The sequence below is a fragment of the Talpa europaea genome, assembly GCF_964194135.1.
Source record: "Talpa europaea genome assembly, chromosome: 3".
Taxonomy (NCBI): Eukaryota; Metazoa; Chordata; class Mammalia; order Eulipotyphla; family Talpidae; genus Talpa; species Talpa europaea.
Genome location: NC_140069.1, coordinates 83,810,468 through 83,830,265, shown reverse-complemented (window position 1 = coordinate 83,830,265; position 19,798 = coordinate 83,810,468). Strand labels below are relative to the sequence as shown.

General features: G+C 49.0%; 1 protein-coding gene across 1 annotated transcript; it reads right to left on the bottom strand.

Annotated features, from left to right (window-relative positions):
* Positions 1-8,730: 8,730 nt before the first annotated feature.
* Positions 8,731-12,816, bottom strand: DLX6 (distal-less homeobox 6; the record flags this gene model as incomplete). Its single annotated transcript, XM_084230164.1, has 3 exons — positions 12,350-12,816; positions 10,882-11,075; positions 8,731-8,982 (listed from the first exon to the last, which is right to left on the bottom strand). Exons 1-3 carry the CDS (start codon positions 12,774-12,776, stop codon positions 8,731-8,733), a joined length of 873 nt encoding a protein of 290 aa, XP_084086290.1. The 5' UTR covers positions 12,777-12,816.
* Between the last annotated feature and the right edge of the window lie 6,982 nt (positions 12,817-19,798).

The window sequence follows — 19,798 nt, the reverse complement described above, 5'->3', positions numbered from 1 at the left end:
TGGCTTTCCGAACTGGCAGAGAATTGGAGGATGGGGGAAGAGGTGGCAGGATCTATTTCCTGCTTTTTCCTTCTTTGCTAGTAAGGATTTCGGGAGTTTCCATTACACCTAGAGCCAGCTCTTTCTTTCGTGCAAATCCGGCCTGGGGAAACCTGCGCCAGCGGTTTCCAGAGAGCGGGCGCCTCTCACTGATCCCGGAGCGTGTTTGGGGGATATAAGGGGGCGCACCCACTGTAGAATTCTAACATTTCCCACCCACCGGCTGCCTGAGAGCGGTAAGAATATGCTTGGAACATGCCTTCTCTTTCTGCACATGCAGAGGCCAAATATTTTCCCAGCCACCCGGTCTTTTCCCCACCTCCACTCCTGGCATGGAAAAGGAGATCCTTTCACTACTACCCCGATTAGCTGTCAAGCAGCAGGAAGGGTGAACTGGGACACTCTCAGAAAAACGGGAGAAGTTCTTCACTCTTTCACCTCCAGCCTTGACACTTCTTGTTAACAACGCCCAAGCCTCCTCGCGATGCCGGCACGCCAAACGTCGCGCGATAGACTTGGTTTCAGGATTCCTTCCCTTGGGTTAACCTCACGTCTTCCACTGCAATGGTTTCTTCTCTTGCGCGGGACTTTTTTTTTTTTTTTTTTTAACTTGGTCCGGGAGTCGTGGACAAAAATATTCTGACAAATCAGTCTGCAGCGGGTTTTCCCTGGCACCATGGGGATTCTCCCGGGAGAATTTAACTCCCTGCAGTCCTGCGCCCAAGGATGTAAAAATAACAGATCCTCAGCTAAGTCTAAAAATATCTATGTGATGTTTCTCTCCTTTGCCTTCCCTCCTACCCTCCCTCCTTCTAGCCATTGTTTATTCCTATGTCTAATATAAACGTGTAGCATCCCCCCAAATATTTTTTGGGTCTGCCAGACCCCACTTTCCTTGACTTCACTGGCCATCTCCTCTGCCTGCCCCTTCCACTCTCCACTTGCCTGCTTTTCAGACTAGTGCTCCCAAGCTGAATCAGTCCCACTGTAAGACTTAATTTTATTTCGGTGGATCTCTTCAAACACACACACACACACACATACACACACACACACTCCCAAGCTCCCACTCCTATCTCAGACCTCCTCACAAAGCCCAGGAGGCCCAGGACTGCTGGCAGGGCCAGTGCGATTCCTCGGGTGCCCGGACAGCCTCCAGGGCCCTCCTGTAAGAGATCAGATAAATTGGCCTTTGTTTGAGGATTGCTGCCCTACGCCCCCCCTTTTTTTCCTGGCGGCCACCTCCTTGTGGAATAGGGGGGTGGCCTAGGGAGCCGAGAGAAGTCGCATTCCTGTGGGTGCCAGGCGGCTCCAGTGCTGAGCCACAGGGCCTGAGACACACACACATGGAGGAACCCGCAGACCTCGCTGCCCTTGATCTCACTCTCTCCCCCTCCCGTCGGGGCACCCACCCGGGAGCCTGTCCACCCACACTCGGATCCACCCAAGCCTCAGCCTGGGACAGGAGCGTGTTGACCCGCACTCTAACACACGCACACACCCCCTCGTGGCGACACAGGTCAAGCCAGGATCTCGCCGCCTATACCAATTCTTTCTCTTATCCACAGCTCCTATCCCACAATCCCTGACTCTCTCGCTGGCTGGCCTCCTTTAGCTTCTTTGATCCCAACGGACGCCCACCGCTCTCCGGGCCTCCGGCCGCGCTGTCTTGGGAGTCACCCACAGTGCGCCCAGGCCAAGTAGTGGTAGCCTCCTCCCTGAGGGCCCTACAGCTTAGCCCGCCTAGGCACTGCTCCGTCTCCGGAGCTCCTGGGGGTGCCTCCGGCAACACTGGTCACTACCCCCTCTCTTGCCCACCCCCAAGTCCTCCAACGCTTCCTTTTATTCGAGGAGAGGGACCTTTAGGGTTATTCAACCACCGCTCTCCTGCCCTCCCCTGCCCGCAACCCCTTGGATGGCGCGCCTCCCCCTGGCCACTGGGATGTCGCCAGCCCGGAGCTCTCCAGCTCTCCCGCGAGGCACGCCCTGAGGGTAGACGCCCTCCGGCACCTCTGGGAAGCGCGCCACGCCGGCGGATCCGCCCGCGGTCACCCCTCTCCTCCACCCTTTAGCAACCCTCTACCCCACCCCCACACACAAGCAGCAGTGAGTGGAGACTCCCGCCTCCCTGGAGGTTGGGGAGGGGGCGCTGCGATTTGCTTCCCCCCACCACCCCCCTTAGCTCGCGACTCCAGGTTGCCCGCGGTCCTCGCATACCGTGCTTGATTTTTTTCAGTCACAGTGAACTCTGGGCCTCGAAAACAGCCCAGATAGCGGTAGCACATGTGTGATTGGCTAAATATTTCTACGCAGCCCTGTAACCGCCCCCCACCACCCGCATTTTCTTTTGCATCTGACAAGTTTTTAGTTCCCCAGTGGTACAGGGCTGAGAGTATACATTGTATCTACTGCGAGGGGGTGGCGGGGAGAGAACCATCCCTTTCAATCATCCAGTATTGCCGGCTGTAATGTAATAATGTTTTATAGGTCGAGTTCTAACCGTGAAGATAGGAACCAGGAGAATTAACTTGAGTCTCTCTTTAAAGGAGATGAGAGTCCTGTTAGGCAGCAATTAAATGTTTCTGCTCCTTTGTTCGCTGGAACTTCTGATTTATGGGGATCTGAAGGCGTTTCTTTGCCAAAACTACATGTATTATTGAGTCTGTTCCACATCCTAAACCAAGATTTATATAAAACCGTGAAATACCACACATTACGACCTTTCCCCACAGGAAGGAAAAAAAATGGCTTCATAACATCAATGCGCGGGCGCGCGCACACACACCCCGCTTGCAAGTTTCATAACAATTCTCTGTCGAATCTCCGTCGGATACAGTCCATGTATTTTTTTTTTTTTTTAAGAAGTGGGTGGGGGTGAAGGGCGGTAAACAGTTCTCAGGCTATGATTTATTTTAAAGCTTTTTTTTTTTCTTGCAAAGGTGAGAAGACAGATTTCTGCCACTGGAAGCTTATTGTTATACAAGGACTATTTTTGCTACTTGCCATTTGCAAGGTGGGAGAAGAAGGGGGGTGGAGAGGCAGGATATGGACTCAACTTTCATCTACAAACAGGGGTCACTAAACAGGGGACATTTCATTATTGCCCTTAAATTCACAGGAGTTAGGAAGCCTGCTTGCCACCCTGCAGGGTGGCCCTGACTGGGCAGCTCCCCGGTCTGTGAGGTGGTGGGAGGAGGGAGAATCATCACACACTGTCTAGAAACTGGAAAAGATGCCCAGGAAATTTTCTGTGCTCATGGTGGGAAAATTGAACCCCTGGGGATATAAGGACTTTAGGTATCCCTGACCAGGAACCAGAACTAGACTCCAGAAATCTCAGCGAAAGCCGGGTTCATCCTCCCAACAGCAACAACAAGGACTTCATTCTGACTCTCAGTCTGAACCGATCACACTGTCCTAGTCTCTCTCCAGACTCTCTTGCTCACTTGCAATTCTTCTCTCTTTGGTCCTCCCATATTTCAAGGAGATTGGTTTTGCTCTTTTACAATAATACCAAGGGGTAGCCCAGTCCTTTATTTAAAATTACATAAAACTGACTTTCTGTAATCCACCCAAAAAAGCATATGGGAGATCTTGTAGCAAGAGAAACAACTGGACTAGTTTATATGGGGGGGGTTAATTAATAAAAGTTAATGATAAGATTAAAGCCAATAGCCAGCCAAGCCAAGTAGAGGAGACAGCTTCCCAGTAGGTTTTATTTAATTAGCAGCAATTAATACATTTTCTGCTAATATCCTTTAGGACTCTCAATGAGTTGTTCTTAATGAAAGAGAATGGAGATGGAGTGCAGGAACACTTGCAAGCACCCAGGGCGTTTTGCTCTGATGACAGGAGAGATTGCAAATTCATTTAAGAAAATGTTCATAAACAAGTGACAAGCTCGCTCTGGGCTGCCTTCAAGGAAACAATGGTGAAACTGACAAATGTTCTTTGCCTGGGGGAGGGGCACTTTTTTTTTTTTAATATAAAGCAAGGAAACACATTAGGAGAGTGGGGGGGAAAATAAGACAGGAGGTTAAAAGAAAAGAAAGGAATGATTTCAGACTCCAGGCAGCAGCAGATGCAGCAGCCCTTGCAAACACATCATCCCTACACATCTTGAAGATTTGGACACGTAATGCTTCAGACCACTGATTTGCTATTTTCTTAATTCCTGCTCTTCTTTTTCCATATGAATCAAACAGTCTTTTGTCCTTCAGGGTTTGATTTGATCGCTACTGTTCACATTTCACTTTTGTATTTTCCTCTTCCTATACCATTACTCATTGAGTGCCCTGTGAAATTACAATCGTACATTTTCAACTCAGCAACCCATTTGCAGTGCAAAAATAGGGTCTAAATAATGGCTGAATTAGCCCTACTGGACAGTTTCAGATGTAACACTCTGTAATAATTATATTGCAGGCTGGATTAGGATGCTATTATCATAATCTGGACGTTTACAATTATCTGTAATTTGCAAAGATGCGCCAGGTCTTGATTACAGCAGTTTTTTTTTTTTTGTATCACGCTAACCATCACTAAACAGTGACAGTAATAACAGCTAATTTTGCTGGCAATATAAGAGGTGCTGGGGTGTGCAAACAATTTCACACCTGGATGTGCTCACTCAACCAAGAATATAGAGAAAGAGCTTCTGCCCTGAGACTCAGAAAAATATTCTCCTCTGCTTCTGTTCAGTATAGATTTCTAGACCCTGATCATTGCTTAAGAGATATTCACTGGGGGTAAGTTTTTATTTCTTGCATACTTCAAGGCACAGTTCATATTTCTCTTCTCCCACTATCCAAGCTGTATGTATTGCTATCGTAATTTATTATGAACTGCAACTTAGCTTTATAGATTTTTTTCAGTTCTGACCTTTATTCCCCTTTAACAGTAAAAGAAAGGTTGTCATTCTGGTGAGTAGAAGGATTGGGGTGAGAATGAGCTTCTTACAAACTTGATTTGTCTTTCTTTCTTTCTGTGCTGTTGATGTATTTGGTGCAGCTTGTGACTGGAGACTGTGAAAGGACCAGGTTTCTGAGGGTGTGAAGGGAGCTGGCTGGAGAGTTCAAGCTAAAATCTATTTCAAAATTGTTACTCAAAGCTAGTCCTAGGCTAATTCATTGATGTCGTTACCTGTGCTGATGATTTTAAGTTTGGGGATGTCAAGAGAGAGCAGGTGGAGTTCAGTACAGAGCTGCTTTAATATCACAAGTCTGCGGACATTTACAAAAGCAGGTGTAATCAGAATTTCTCAAACGGTAGCCCCTTGGACATCTTCCTCCAGTTGGGAGAAAGTTTCCGGAATAACTGGCTTCTGAGACCCTTGGAGCTCTTCTGCTGGGCCTTTTACCTCAAGCTGATGGGGGGTGGGGGGGAGAAGAGGAGGGGCGGGCGGGATGCTGATCTTAGAGCTAATGCCCGCTGTGCCCAAACCCAGCAACCTTGGCTTGGAGGGGCATGATTGGATGAGACCTAGAACTGAGCTGCAGAGGCAAGGAACTGTGTGATTTAGGAAAGCACCAAGGAAAACTCTTACAAGAAGCAGTGCTATTCTATCTATAGATGACGCTGTTTCCTGACCCTGAAGATGTTGGAAGCAGCTAGAGATGTTAAGTCTTGGAGCCTGAGAAATCTTTGGCTTCCTCACCCCAGTGTAGGAAGACCTTTCTGCGGTGGCAGGAACCTTTGCATTAAGATAATGAGATGCTTATTGGCACCGTAGAGAAATCTTCCCCTTAACCCTCCTCCCAGCAGCTATTGTATTGTGTTTTCTCTTCTCTCTCTCTCTTTCTCTCTCTCTCTCTCCCTCCCTCCCTCCTTCTCCCTTTCTGCCATCCTTTCCTCTTCCCTCTCCCTCTCCCTTTCCCTCTCTCTATAGAAAATATGGTCAGAAACAAGTACTACATCTCGAACTCTGGGAAAGTTAGAACGTGGGGAGGCGTAGTAGGCACTGAGACTGGGCGCTGCCTTTCACTCAAGCCCCTCCTACCAATTCCTCTTGCGGGAATCGGTTTACTATGGGGTCAATACTTTCTAAAGAGAGAAAATAATTAACCCTTGAAGTTCAGCAGCCCTCAAGGAAACCCATTTCCAAGGATAGTTCTGGGGGACCCGTTGGCAGAATTTCTTGTTTCAACTCCTGTTAAGAGATAGATGGAGGATGCAGGCGCATCATGACACCACCTCCAGTGTGTGTTAACTTGCATTTGCCGGGTTTCAGAATTCCATGCACTCGCAGTGGTTTGGCATGTGTCTGGTGGATTTTTTTTAAAAGAAAAATTAGTGTTGGTTTCGATGTATGGTAGCTTTCTTTCTAACGTAATTTGAATAATTCAGCAAAGCCCCACTACCAGCTGTACTTCTGCAGCCTCTTCCATTCTTTTCAGCATTATAATTTTGGTTAATTTTCAATTTTAGGTCCTACGTCTCTGCAATTTGTGTATGAATAACAGAATAATTTCCCTCTTTTGTTTCGCCTTTCCTGTTCCTGAATCTAAATAAAGATGGCTTTTTAGTATTAAAAGTGGAAGAAAATTACAGGTAATTATCTTTGACGGTAAAAACGCTGTAATCAGCGGGCTACATGAAAAATTACTCTAATTATGGCTGCATTTAAGAGAATGGAAAAAAACCTTCTTGTGGATAAAAACCTTAAATTGTCCCCAATGTCTGCTTCAAATTGGATGGCACTGCAGCTGGAGGCTTTGTTCAGAATTGATCCTGGGGAGCTACGAACCCAAAGTTTCACAGTAGGAAGGGGGAAAAAAGAAAAGAAAACATTTTTCCTAATGTAACAATGCGAATGCTAGAAAATGACAAGACTGATCGGTTTTAAACCATTCTGAAGACTGACTGAGCGTGGAAGTTGCTCAACAAAAAAAGGAACGGGTATATTGGTAAGTAGTCTTTGCTTTGTGTCTAATTATAGTGACTGTCCTTTTGCACGACTGTATGTCGCTGTCATTATATGGAGCACTCTGAGTATCTCTATTGACTTCTGATAAATGGCTCAGTGGTTTCAAGGTTCATAATTTGAAGGATGCCCAGGTCTGTAGCCATTAATTCTCACAGTATGGGGCTTCCTGCTTGTGTGACGAAAGGACTTTTCATTTTCATTATTTCTGTGCTTTCCACAAGATCGGAAGGATGTATTTCATCCAGGATGGTGCATTTTCCTACCTAGCTAGAGTGCAAAGAGTTTTAAACAGAAGTAGCCATAACTGTGCATTCGCTTTGTTTTTCTTTTATACTTTCTTCTTTTGTTAAAAAATGATTCCAAAGACAAATACAGCTGCATTATTTTGGCTAAGGAAAGGGATAGGAGAACACTCAGTTTCAGCACTGGAAACGACTGGATGTCTAGAGGTGAATGGATCATTCAAATGTTTAAAATAGATAAATTGCTGGAATAGATAAAGCTGTAAATTTATAATAAAGTATATGTAAAGGGAGCTGAGAAAACATGCATGGTTAATGTTCAAGTAATTAAGACAAAGACTCGTGCTGCAAACTGGCGTATTTGATGTTTATGTATAGGGCTTCCCATATTAGGAAATAGGAATCTTCTTTTCAGAGTGGTAGAAAATATACTGGGAGGGAGGCAAAGGGGGGTTGAGATAGAGAACACAGAGAGAAATATACAGGACACTCCCAGCATTTTGTGGCTTTTACTCCATATATGAAAGAAGACAAAAACATACAAAGTATATGTACAACTAAAATTCAACAATATATACAGAAATGTTTCTCAATATAAACGTCCCTATTAGCTTAGTGAATGCCACCAGTTCACTCAGTAAAGGTATCAAAGCAATAGAACGGTGATTTTGGTTTCCTCTGTCTTTCCTGATTGCAGTTCAGGGTGTGGGGGGAAAGTGGTTTTGTTTTCTTTTTAAAAAATCATCATTCCTGCTCATTGCATTTTGATAAAAACATGCAGCGTTCCTTTTGTGGCAACGTTCTACTCTTACAGCTGATTTTTCCTTTTTCTTTAGAGAAGGGCTGTTATGTGAGGGTTCTCTCTCTCTCTCTCTCTCTCTCTCTCTCTCTCTCTCTCTCTCTCTCTCTCTCTCTCCAGTCTGGGATTGGTAAATAAAAATGCAGGAGTCCAAAATGCTGCTCTTTCATCATGTAATGTCTTAAGCTCATTAAACAAGTAAAAACGCTGCCATGTTTGCGCAGATTCTTCTGGTGGGGAGAAAAATGTCTGTTTAAAAAAAAGTCATTTTGATGGTTATTCCCAAGGAGAAGAAGAGGCTCAGAGCCTGGATCCCAAGGGTAAGGGGAAATATCCTTACAGTGAGGGGTTTCAGGAGCACTGGCATAGGAACCATTCTCTCTCTCTCGCTTGCTCTCTCTATCACTCTTTCTCTCTCCTTCTCTCTCCCTCTCTCTCTCAGATGCAAGATTAATTACTGAGGCTGCTCAAGGGAAAAGGCAGATGAGGAAAAGAAAGAAAAAAAAGAAGAGAAAGGCGGGAAGAAAGTGGGAAGGGTGGAAAAGAAAGGGAAGAGTGAGAGACAGACCGAGAGAGCCAGCGAGCAAGCACCCAGACAGTCTCCTCACACATGAGAGTTCTCCCGAGCCTGCTCCCTCGGCTCCGTTTGGCAGATGCAAGCAGGTCCCGGATCCTCTTTGCCTTGTCCAGACGTTTCCCTAGGGTATCGACTTCCCTTGGACAACTCACATCATCTGTGGTCTCTGCATGGTGTCCTGGTGTGGAGAGGAGTACCAATGCGAATAGCCGGGCATGTAGCTGTTGGGGGGCATACTGACGCCCTTGGCCGAGGCAGAAACGTCCCACACCGGAGGTAGAGCCGGCGAGCGCGGCGACAGGGCCGCTGAGCCTGGGAGAGGGTCGCTCTCATGTGGGTTACTGCCCTGCTTCAGCAGTTTCTTAAACTTAGAGCGTTTGTTCTGAAACCATATCTTCACCTGGAACAAAACGCAACAGCGATCTTTAGGCCCCCAAAACACAGACACTGTGCCTCTGGTCCAGGTCTTGGAAGCAATACCTGCCCCCGCCGCCCTCCCCCCTCCAAAACCCCCAAATCGCCAAGCCCTCAAGTCTCCGCCTACAGCCAGCTCTTTCTAGCCTCTCCCCTCCCCCACCCACCATTTACTAGGTATCTTGTCTGGAGACAAAGTCATTGTAATCGTTCAGTTTGGTGCAAACTCTGGTCGAAACAACAGCATAAATAAGAATATAATAAAAAATTAAGGCGAATGAAACGGACAGGTTCAAAGTCTAAAGGAGAATTTTAAAATGGAGAACTTTTCTGATCCAAGCCAATTGAATATGAGTCCTCTGACAGTCTTCTTAAAATCCAGTCCTCAACCTTGGCAGCTCTATTCATGTGCAGCGAGCGAGCAAATGACTAGGAACAGATTAAAGCCTGTATAGTTATAACCAAATGCCTAGAATACATCTCTGCATCTTGCACATGCCATAGACTATGCCTGGAGCATCTTTCTCTTGACATAAATATATCCTCCTAATCCTGCAGGGATTAGGGATTGTGCCTCCCTCATTCCCTACTTTGCATGTTGCTCAGTCAAACTGTGGCCAGCAATCATCACATGACTGTGGCAGTCATTAAAAGTCAAAGAGCTCCCTAAAATTTAATGTGAATCAGGACTCTTGGAAGGGAGCATATCTAGCCTAACATCTCAGACCTCCTTTATTTGTAGAAGGACATTCTATGGTGTGGCTTTCTTTACACTTAAAATTCTTTAGCCATAGTAATCTGCTTTTCCAAGAGGACTCCAAGTTACTTGAATAGCAGAAATCCTTTCATATCAAACCCCAAATATTTCCAGTAGCAATATGGCAAGAGAAAGCAGGCTGAATCAAAAGGAAGAGCTTACAGAGCATCTGTTCTAAGGCACCACACAATTATTCCTCAGCAAGTGTCTCATAAAACCTGAAGTCCCCTTGCTCAAGATCACCCACCTGAGATGAGGCCTACCACCCCATGCAGCTAAGTTAATAGACAAGGACAAAAACCACAGGTGATTGCAGCCTGGCTTTATGACCAGGGTCCTAATATTCCTGCCTAAGCCCCTTCCTGTGAAGTCTGAAATGCCTATATGTCTTTCAAATTAGTAGGACAAGAGAACTTCAGCAACTGTACTTAACTGAGGCTTCACCTGCTGTAATTTGGGGGAGCATTTCTCTTTGATCTCCAACACTGCCATTGCTCCCAAGTCCTGTGCTCCAGGGAAGTACTTCAACCTGCACCAGTCAGTCACCCGGGATGATTTAACCATTGAGTTTAGGACAATTTTCTGAGAAACCCACCTCCCCCATCAGATGAATAGTCTGCACTTCGTCTCCTTTACTTACTCCTATTGGAGACTATACCTATCCAACTCTCCCCTGCCTTTTTCCACTTCATATTTTTTACTATGCAAGTTGAAATCCTTATTAACTCCCAGAGCTCACAAACAGGATCCTTTAAATACATGGGCCGTATTCTGCTTCCTGGTCAGAACATCATTTTCTCTTTCTCCTACATGTTTGCTCTCTTTCATGTTGTTCTGCTCTGGAATAAGACTCGATTAAATTATAAGTTTAGCCACTAAAAAACACTAGGCTGGGGTGGGGTCGCAGAGGGTTGGGAGGATGTGCAAATCCAATCCAGTATTCAATACCAGGTCATTTATTCCAAATTGTGTTGTCCCGGGTAAAGTGTGTAACTGGAGCAAAGGCATTTGTCATTAAGCTCCTTCCATCCTTGGTTGACTAGGCCAAGAATTCCTCCTGATGTGCTCCCTGCCCGATCTGAAATCGGGGTCAGCATTTCAGGGACACTCGGGCTTCTCGGGAATTACCTGTGTTTGTGTCAGTCCTAAGGAAGCTGCCAGTTCAGCTCTCTCGGGAAGGGCCAGGTACTGAGTCTGCTGAAAGCGATGGTTTAAAGCCTGGAGCTGCAGGCTGGAATAAATGGTCCGAGGCTTCCGAATCTTTTTCCCTTTTCCATTGAACCTGATTTCCCCGTTCTCAATCACTGTGGTTTTTTGTTGATCTGCAAGCAAAGGATACAGAGGAGCGGTCACCTGTGAGGCTACTGCTGCAGTCTCCCTGAGCGTGGCCTGGCCTGCGCCAGGTCTCCCCAATGCCCAGTAAGAATTTCTACGAAGTGTCCCGGGCCACCCGGACCTCTTTGGGTTCATGGGGTCGGGGTACTCCCAACGGTTGCGAAAGCTTCTCCCCAACTCTGACTATGACCCTAATAAAGCGCGGCGGCTCGACCGAAGGAAGCTCCCTCGGCCCTCGGGCGAGCAGCCTCTCTCAGGCGCAGCGGAGGCGGCGCCGACCGCTCGCTGGGGCGCGCGGTGCCGCGGAGCTGCTGCTCACTCCGCGGAGCGGACCCCGTGGCCTGTCTTTCCAAAGCCTTAAACTGTGCTTGCGCCCCTCTGATGTGTCTGTAGCCAGCTGACTTGCTGTCACTAGCTCCAAGCCTGGTGCATCAAGACCCCTCGGCGAGTTCGAAACGATTCTGCTGAAAGGGACCAAACCCCCAAACAAAACACGAGCGGCCGTTCAGCCCAGTTCCCGAGCCGGCTGCGCCTCGCAGGGCAAGTTTGTCCCCCTCGGTGCTGAGAACCAGTCGCCCGAAGCCCTCTGTTTCACCTCCACGAACAAAGAAGCTGCCAACCTTGTAGCGAAAACCCAGAGGGAGGGGACCCGGTCAGGGGTGTGGGGGTGGGGGGTGGGGGGGTCACCTCCAAGCCCGCGGGAAAGAGCCCAGTTGTCACCAGTTTAACCAGAGTCTGAGGCCACGCCAGCTTCCCTCCGGGTCACCAAAGCGCACCGGATGCCCCACGCCAAGTAGGCCACTCGCTACCCAGTTTGGGCTGGGGGCTGAAACACGCTCCCCATCTCCGGCCCAGAAATGTCCCCCGTCCTGCAGAACGCGGGGCACAGCCTGGAGGGGAGGAGGAAGGCAAAGGGCGCACGGACCCGGAGGGCTGGAGAGCGCAGTGCAGGCAACTCCTGAGCCAAGCCCGCGCCGAGCCGGAGGCGCGGCCCGAGCGGCCGGCTGCAGCCGGGGGAGCCAGGCGGGCCGCACCGCCCGCGAGCCGAGGGTCCGAGGCGGCGGTGAGGGGCCCGGCTGGGCGAGGCCGGCAGTCCGGCGCCAGGCGAGCGGGCGCGCACGAGGCCTGGCCGGGGGCGCGCCGGGCCGCCTGGGGGAGGGGGCCGCGGAGGCCCGGGCGTTGAGGAAGTGAGCGGGGCGGGCGGGCGGGGTGGGGGGCAGCCCGGAGGCGGGAGAAGCGAGCTGCCCAGGCGGCCTCTCACCTGTGTCGTCCCCTCGCGTCTGAGCGGCCGCGCTGCTGTTGTGGTAGGACTGGAGGTAAGGGCTGTGCTGCGAGTGGCTCATGTAGGGGTAGGCGGCGAGCGAGCGGTGGTTGTAGGAGTTGCCGCCGCCCGACGCGTAGGGCGAGCCGTGGTGGTGGTGCTGGTGGTGGTGGTGGTGCGAGCCGGCCGCCGCGGCCGCAGCGGCCGCCGAGTGCAGGCAGTGCAGAGGGTAGTGCGCGCCTGCCATGGCCGGGGAGCTCTGCTGCGAGTGCGGCTGCGGCGGCTGCTGCTGCTGCTGCTGCTGCTGTTGCTGCTGCTGCTGCTGCTGCTGCTGTTGCTGCTGCTGCTGTTGCCCGAACTCCATGAAGGCGGATTTGGACGAGTCCTGGCCTTCCAAGCCGTCAGCCATCGTAGTCATGGTCATCATCAAAACTTTGGGGGCTGGAGAAAGCCTTCTCCCGGGTTTCCTCCACCCTCCCCCCACTTGGCTCGCGCCGCGCTCCCCTCTGCAGCCACCTTAGCTCTTGGGATCCTTGCAAAAAAAAAAATTTAAAAAAAATTTAAAAAAAGAGGGGGCGGAGGTGGTTCTCCCTCTCCCTCGCTCTTCTCTAATATATATATTTTTAATATAAAGAGATATAGTGAGCGGGGCCTTGTTAACTCAAAGGGAGGAGGAAGGGGGAGGGATGGGAGAGGAGAGGGGGAGGGGGATCTGCTCTCCCCCCCCCTTTCTTTTCCCCCCTTGGATTTTTTGGGGGCTGGTGCAGTTTAAGGCAGAGATTTTAAGGTGGATTCTGCGAAAGTTGCGCGTCTGCTTTCAGACTTGATGCAGACGCCACGAGTCGAATGGTTTGTCTCCAAAGGGCAGCGCCTCCCCATTGGTCAGTCGCCCCCTGACGTCACAGGCGCACGGCTTCTACTGGTGTGCGCGCCGCTCGCCGACTTCTTCGCCTACCTTGGGCAACTCCAGCCTCCACCCGGAGCTGCAGCCCCCGGGCCGCGCCGCGCGGCTCCCGGGACCTCGGGAGACGGAGTTGTCCCCCGCCGGCCGCCGATGCCGCGCGCCCCAGCGCGCGCCCCCCCCTCACCCCCAACCCCAGATCCTGAGTTCCCAACACGGCAACCCTGGAACAGTGTGACCCCGGGCTGCTCTCTCTGTACCCCACGCATCGGAACCAGCTGCCTTGCTCAGCAGCAATGCCCCCTGAATTTAAAGCGAGGCCCCCCCACCCTCCCTTGACCTCCCCCACCCCCCGTCCCACTCCAATCCCGTGGGAGCGCCCTGTCACCGTGGATTTTTCTAGACGTGCTTTATTGAAACCACAGAGGGAAGAGGAGCCCCCACACCTGGGCTCCACCCCATGGGGGGGTAGTGGAGAAAAAGAAAGATCAGACCCTGTTGTGGCGAGGTGTGCAGTTTCAGGCCGTATTTCCTTTATATTGAACAAAAAAGGGAGAAGAAACCTTTTTTTTTTTCTTTTTTTTCCAGAACGCAACAGCCCGTTCTGAAAGCGAATCGTTGGAGGACTGACAGTAATGCATTTTTTCCTATTGAAAACAGAAGCTACTGTAATGCTTTCAAATATATGCAAATGATACATGCGGTTAGTGGTTTGGCAAATCTTGATTACAATATAAACTACCCAAGTAAAAGTGCCTTCGTCCTAAATTTGTCTCTCGATTACAATTCCAATTGATTTTATTTTATTGTCAACATTGTTAATGATAAAAATAGAGTCGTTTTACAGTTATTTTTACTTTCTGGAAGGAGGCAATTAGAGTTCTAATCAGGAATACACAAAAATCTCCCATGATTAACTGCAGTACTTTGTTCAAATTGCTGCTATAAAATTCAGAACAATTTGCCTGTAATGATTATGGACTGGGTTTATTTTGGGAGGTGGAATAAAAGTGGATATAGCATAAATTATCCTCTAATTATACACCAGTGTCGCCTCAATTATCCTCTTATCAAAATGGTTGTCTAACTGCCGCATTTAGTTTCAATTCTCTCCTTTTTTTCTATAAAAAGAACTTCATACCTTGTTATTATTAATCCATTTATTATTTGCAAGGGGATTTATATCCGCACATCCAGGTGGTAGAACCACTTCTCTTTCAAAGATGGACTGGGGAAAGACATTAAGTTCGGAGCAGCCCAGGGCTTCGGATCTAGCCTCTCTCTCTCTAGTCTCCAGACCCATTCAGGTCAAGGCAACCGAGCAGGGACGGCGGAGCCACATCAAGCAGCTCAGGGCCGGCACCAGGTAGGAGAGTCGGACTGGGGATCAGGCGCCGAGGGCAGGCCGGGCCGCGGCCGGGGCCGGGGCCGGGGCCAGGTACCGGTCCTACGGGGAGGCGCCCTGATTCCTCACTGCCGTGGATCGGAATTGGGTGGGCAAGACATGCCGACCCTTATGGGTTCGGAGCAGCTTTCGATCTGCGAATAGACCCAAGCCGAGCCTTTGGCTACCCAGAAAAATGTAGCGTCTAGAAAATCCGGGTCAACGTGTCTAGAGGATTTCGGAGACGGGTCTGGGTCGCCCTTTGGGAAAAACGATCGGGAATTTCTGTGCACCTTATTCGCTTGGACTCTATAAGTTTTGCGACCCAAGGAAATAAAGAAATGGACAATGCAGTGGAGCCGCTCATCCCTGCAACTCCAGAAAAGGTGGCTGGAGACGTAGCAGCTCGGACTCTATTTACATATTGCGCGAAGCTTCGCGGCAGCCGCTTATGCTAATTGATCTTCGCAGCTCCTTGTCCGGGGTCTCCCAGGCACCGCCTGGCTACTTTGCCTTTTTCTTCTTCCTTTCTTTCCTTCTACCGATTTTATCAGATGACCTGATGTGCTTGCTGCCCGCGGGTTTTCTCCAGGGTTCTCAGGGCAGCAGTGTTTACGGTCCTCTCCCCCTCCCCTTCCCAGCTCGCCGCGCTTAACTTCTTGAGCCTCGGGAGCCGGTTCAGTAACTCTGAATTCATTTTTAAGTGGCGTGCCTTGTCCACCCCCCCTTTTAACAAGAGGTGCACTTTAACACGCGAACCAGTAACCCAATCCACGCGTTTACAAGTCGACAGTGAATTAAAACAACAACAAAAAAAACAAAATAAGCTTCAAGGAAAATGAAGGATGGGCTGGGTACGAGCGTGTTGTGTGTATGTGTGTTGCGGGGTGTCGGGGGGGGGCTGGGGGCCAGAAGAGAAGGTTAGAAAAAGAGAAGGTACCCCCCCTTCCCTAGAGTGCTCTCGGTGCACCCGGGCCGCGCGCCGAGCTTGTTTGTAGTGTCCTCAAAGCCAGCAGGTAGACGTGGCAGTTTTATTGCTTTATACCCTGAAGCTTACTGTTAACACGGTGAAGGCGTTCCCCCACCCCCCGTGCTTGTCTCTGTTTCTCTCTTTATGCTCGCAGGTGCACTGCTCTCCTCGCCGGCTTCCCTTAACTCTGGCCGCAACCCGAGCGGGGCGGGTCATAGAGAGGCCGGGAAGGTCCCCACATTGAGTTCCAAATCCTGGGCGCTGCAGCCTCTGTTTGCAAAGGATTTTTTTTTTTTCTTGTTTGCTAAATGTCCGCGAAAGCCCGGAGGGCTGGAATTGTCCGGATTGTAGCTGCAAGTCTCTCAGCCCTCCCGCCGTGGATAGAGGATAAAATCTCTAGCACTGTTCCAGAGGAGCAAGTGTGCTGCTGCCCTGCGGGAGGGCTGAGGCAGTGTGGGGCCGGGGACCTGTACGGGGGAGGAGGGGTCCGTCCTGGCTTAGTAGAGGACTCTGTGCGCGCTCACGGAAAAGAATCCAAACGGTTCACTTGAGTGTTGGGTTTTCACTATAGTCTCGGGAATAACTAGGCGGAAAACTAGTCTGGCCCCAAACAACTCGCTGAGTTGGCCCATCCATGGTGACTGGCTGCATCGTGTGGCCTCTGCCACCAACCTCAGCTCCAGCAGGTCTGGGCGCAGAGGCTATCTGGCAGGAGCTGCTTCCCCTGTCATTTCTCTCCAGTTGAACCCCACATCTAGGCTTCCCATTCCTTTCCCCAGGGTCATGGGCGGCAGTAATGAGCAGAGGGGAGGCGATTGGAGCCACCTAGGTTTGTTCCAGTCCAGTCCTTCTTGGGAGAGACAGGAATTCTCAATTTTTCCAAGACCTTACTGGGAAGGCACACACACCAGCGGGGTTCCGGGTCCTTGGTCCTGACTCGCAGCCTGCTCTGCCTGGCTCTGACTTCTTTGTTTCGCTCACCAGGGAACCTGGGCCAGCCCTCCTAGGTGGGTGGAGGAAGCTGACTAGGCCCTCGAAGTCTTTATCATTCAAAATAGAAGTAAAGCCGGCAATCAAGATGAGTCGGAGGCCTAAGGCTCTTTTAGGGCCTGTGGTAGCTAAGGGTCATATTCACTAAGAAGTTTTAAGAGGCAGGATTTAATGCCTAAACTGCCTTTTAAGGTGTTGAAGTGTTGGGGCTTGTATTCCAGCTGTCAGTGTTATTGAGGGAGAAATACTTAGGTGTTGCCAACACAAGACCCACCTCATGGTCAGCATGCCCAAGGCTGAGGTGAGAGGAATGGACTCTTTGGGTGGGAAAATCCCCTGCTGTTCTAGCTATGAAGGGGTGTTTGCCCTGGTGTAGGCCATGGAATGCACTGAGTGCCCGAGAAAGGTTTGCAGCTTCCTCAGACTGCAGGAGTATATTCAAGCCGGCCAGGGCCAGGCTGGGTTTGGTTGCTAAGTTGGGCTCAGTTATCACGTTAATTCTAAAGAAATTAGACCTGGATAAATAGCCTTTGAATTCAAAGAAATTGCTTGGTATTGATTTACATAGCCATGCTAAGAAACCCCTTCTCAACAGGAGACACTGGTGGAAAAAAATTCCTGTTAGTCTTTTCCCCATTCAATGTAAAATACTGTTTGTGTATGTGTGTATGTGTGTGTGTGTGTGTGTGTGTGTGTGTGTAGGGAAATGGGTGCTTGATAGCCTGGAAACCGGGGCACCCTTCTCCCCTCCCCCAGTGCACACACCTGGGAAAGCTTGGGGGGGGGGAACATGAGAGCTGCCTCTTTCCCTTTCTTCATCAGGCCAGTGATGGTATCCTCAGGAGTAGCCAAAAGTATCAGACTCCGTAAGAAAGTCCTGGCATTAATTTCTCTAGTGATAAAACTACAGTGCCCTATGTTTTTACTCCATACCCTGAAAGAGCCTTACAGCAGTCTGGGGGCAACATCTTCATCCATCTCTCCTCATCCTGGGTCCCAAGAACAGGTATCAAGGAACCCTCGACATGGATGACATTAGTCCTTCAGAACAAGTGATACCCACTGGGGGTTTCACGGACTTTTCCTAAACTGTCCAATTTGGATAATATTAACTAAGCATGTCTCAACCTACAGACTCCTGCTCCAGGTTCTTTCAAACCTGGAGTCCAGGCGAGTTATGAAAACGAAGCCAACCTTATCTTCAAATTCAATACCTTTGCCTCTTCCTGCTTCCATTCCCCGGCTGTGTGTTTCCAAAGCTTTCTTAACAGGGAGTCAATACACTGACCCTAGAATGGAAAGCTTGTTTTTACCTATGCTGGTTTGCGGGTTATATATAGAAGTTCTCTCTCTCTGCAAGAATAGGATCCCACTCCCCAATATGCTCTCTTCTTTCTTTCAGTCCAGGAAAAATAACAGAACAATGTTAAACAACTTGATGAAAAGAAGATAAATGGTAATGTTTGTCTTTTTTGAACTGTAGAATAAACCAAGACTGAACTCCCCATATTTGCTCCAATGGGGAATATAGCAGAGCCAAGGGGAAAGGAAAGGGTGCTAGCAGTCCGTGTTAATCAAGCCCAACTTTGGAAACCAGGACCCCCAGACCACTGGAGAATAAATGCAATCCTAGAGTGACAAGGAACAAGCAGCAACAGGAAATGGCAAACTATTTTTAGGTATAATAAGGGGTTAATATAGCTGGCCCAGCATCTCCCTAAATGCCTGGAAGCATCTCTTCATCCCTTCATCAGCAGTAACAATAACAAAGTCACAGCAAAGGCCTCACATTAAGGGAGAACTAGGCTGGGATAGCTCTTTAGGAAAACCTGGGATGAAAAACATCCTCTTGTTATCATGTGAACCCTTAGATGGTTCTCTTGTTACAACAGAAAAAGAAATGAAACCCGTTTTTCATTACACAGAGTTGTTCTGTATCTGACCACCCTTCTGTTGTAAATATTCGGATGATTTTCATATTCTTATTTGTTCATAGGCACTTCTTGTCCCTTTTATTTTGTAACATCCCCCAAAGGTAGTTTATTAGCCTTTTAAAGCAAAATCCTCCTCAGAAGGTAACAGATTTGAGAACCTTCCCAACTGAGGTTTGTTTAAAAACTCATACTGCAAACTGTATCCTTTCTCTTTTCTTTTGTTCAGAACAAAATCCCTTTCACACAAATGTAGATGAAAGAAATTTCCCCCATCTTACCCAGAGGAAAGAAATGGTATTTTTCTGTAGGTTTCACTACTTTTGCCCAGAGAGAAAATGTTTTCCCTCTCTTTCTGTAAAACGGGGTCTCCTTCCCTGCAAAACTCAACACTCTTCTTCTTTAAATATGTATGACTAGGTCGTGTCCATTTGGACACATATTTGGGTTCATATTTGGACTCACCCTCTCCCCACATGTGGAGAAAGGAAGTAGAAAGAGTGGGGAAGCAGCGATGACACTGAAAGGAAGGAAGTTGCAGAGAGAATGCGAATAAGAGCATGAACAAAAGAGGAAATGAATGTAAATCTGCTTCATTTTGAGGATGCCTTTCCAAATTCTCTTCTCTACCTTGTTGGTGAGCAACCACTGCCCTCCGATGTTAGTTGCGCAACAAATAGAGTAAGGCTGATAAAAGCAACCCTGTTTGCCAGCTGCTCTGCCCGACATGTGCTTATTCTGGAACATGGGAGAGGGGAATGGCTAGACCCAAATATCTAATGGACCACCAGTAGACTTCTTTCTCTCCTTTAACTCCCTATCCAGAAGCCTGCTTTCTGCCAACACCCAGGACATCCCAAAGTGGGAAGATCCTTCAAAAAAATCACAGGAGAGGTGACCCCGGGGAAATGAGCCATTTTAAAAAACGAGGCCCAAAGTTCTTGAGCCCAAGAGTTTAAAAGTGGGCAGAATGGCATTTTGTGGTTTCAGTGCAATGGTCCCAAATAGAAAGGCAGGAAGGAGTCCGGGGTTTCCCTTGAGGCTGGAGTGAAAGAAGGGATGGGGAAGGCGGGCAGGAGTAGAGGGCGACAGGACCGCCCGCGCCCACAGCTGGCTCCCACGCGCCACTGTCTGCGGGGATGTGGGGCCAGATAATGGAATTCAGCAGGCAGAGATCCTCCAAGAGCCAGCCACTGTCTTGTACAGATTTGTAGAGAAACCCTCACTGTAATTAAAACCGTACCGTCAGATTAATTCAATGTGTTGCTCGGCA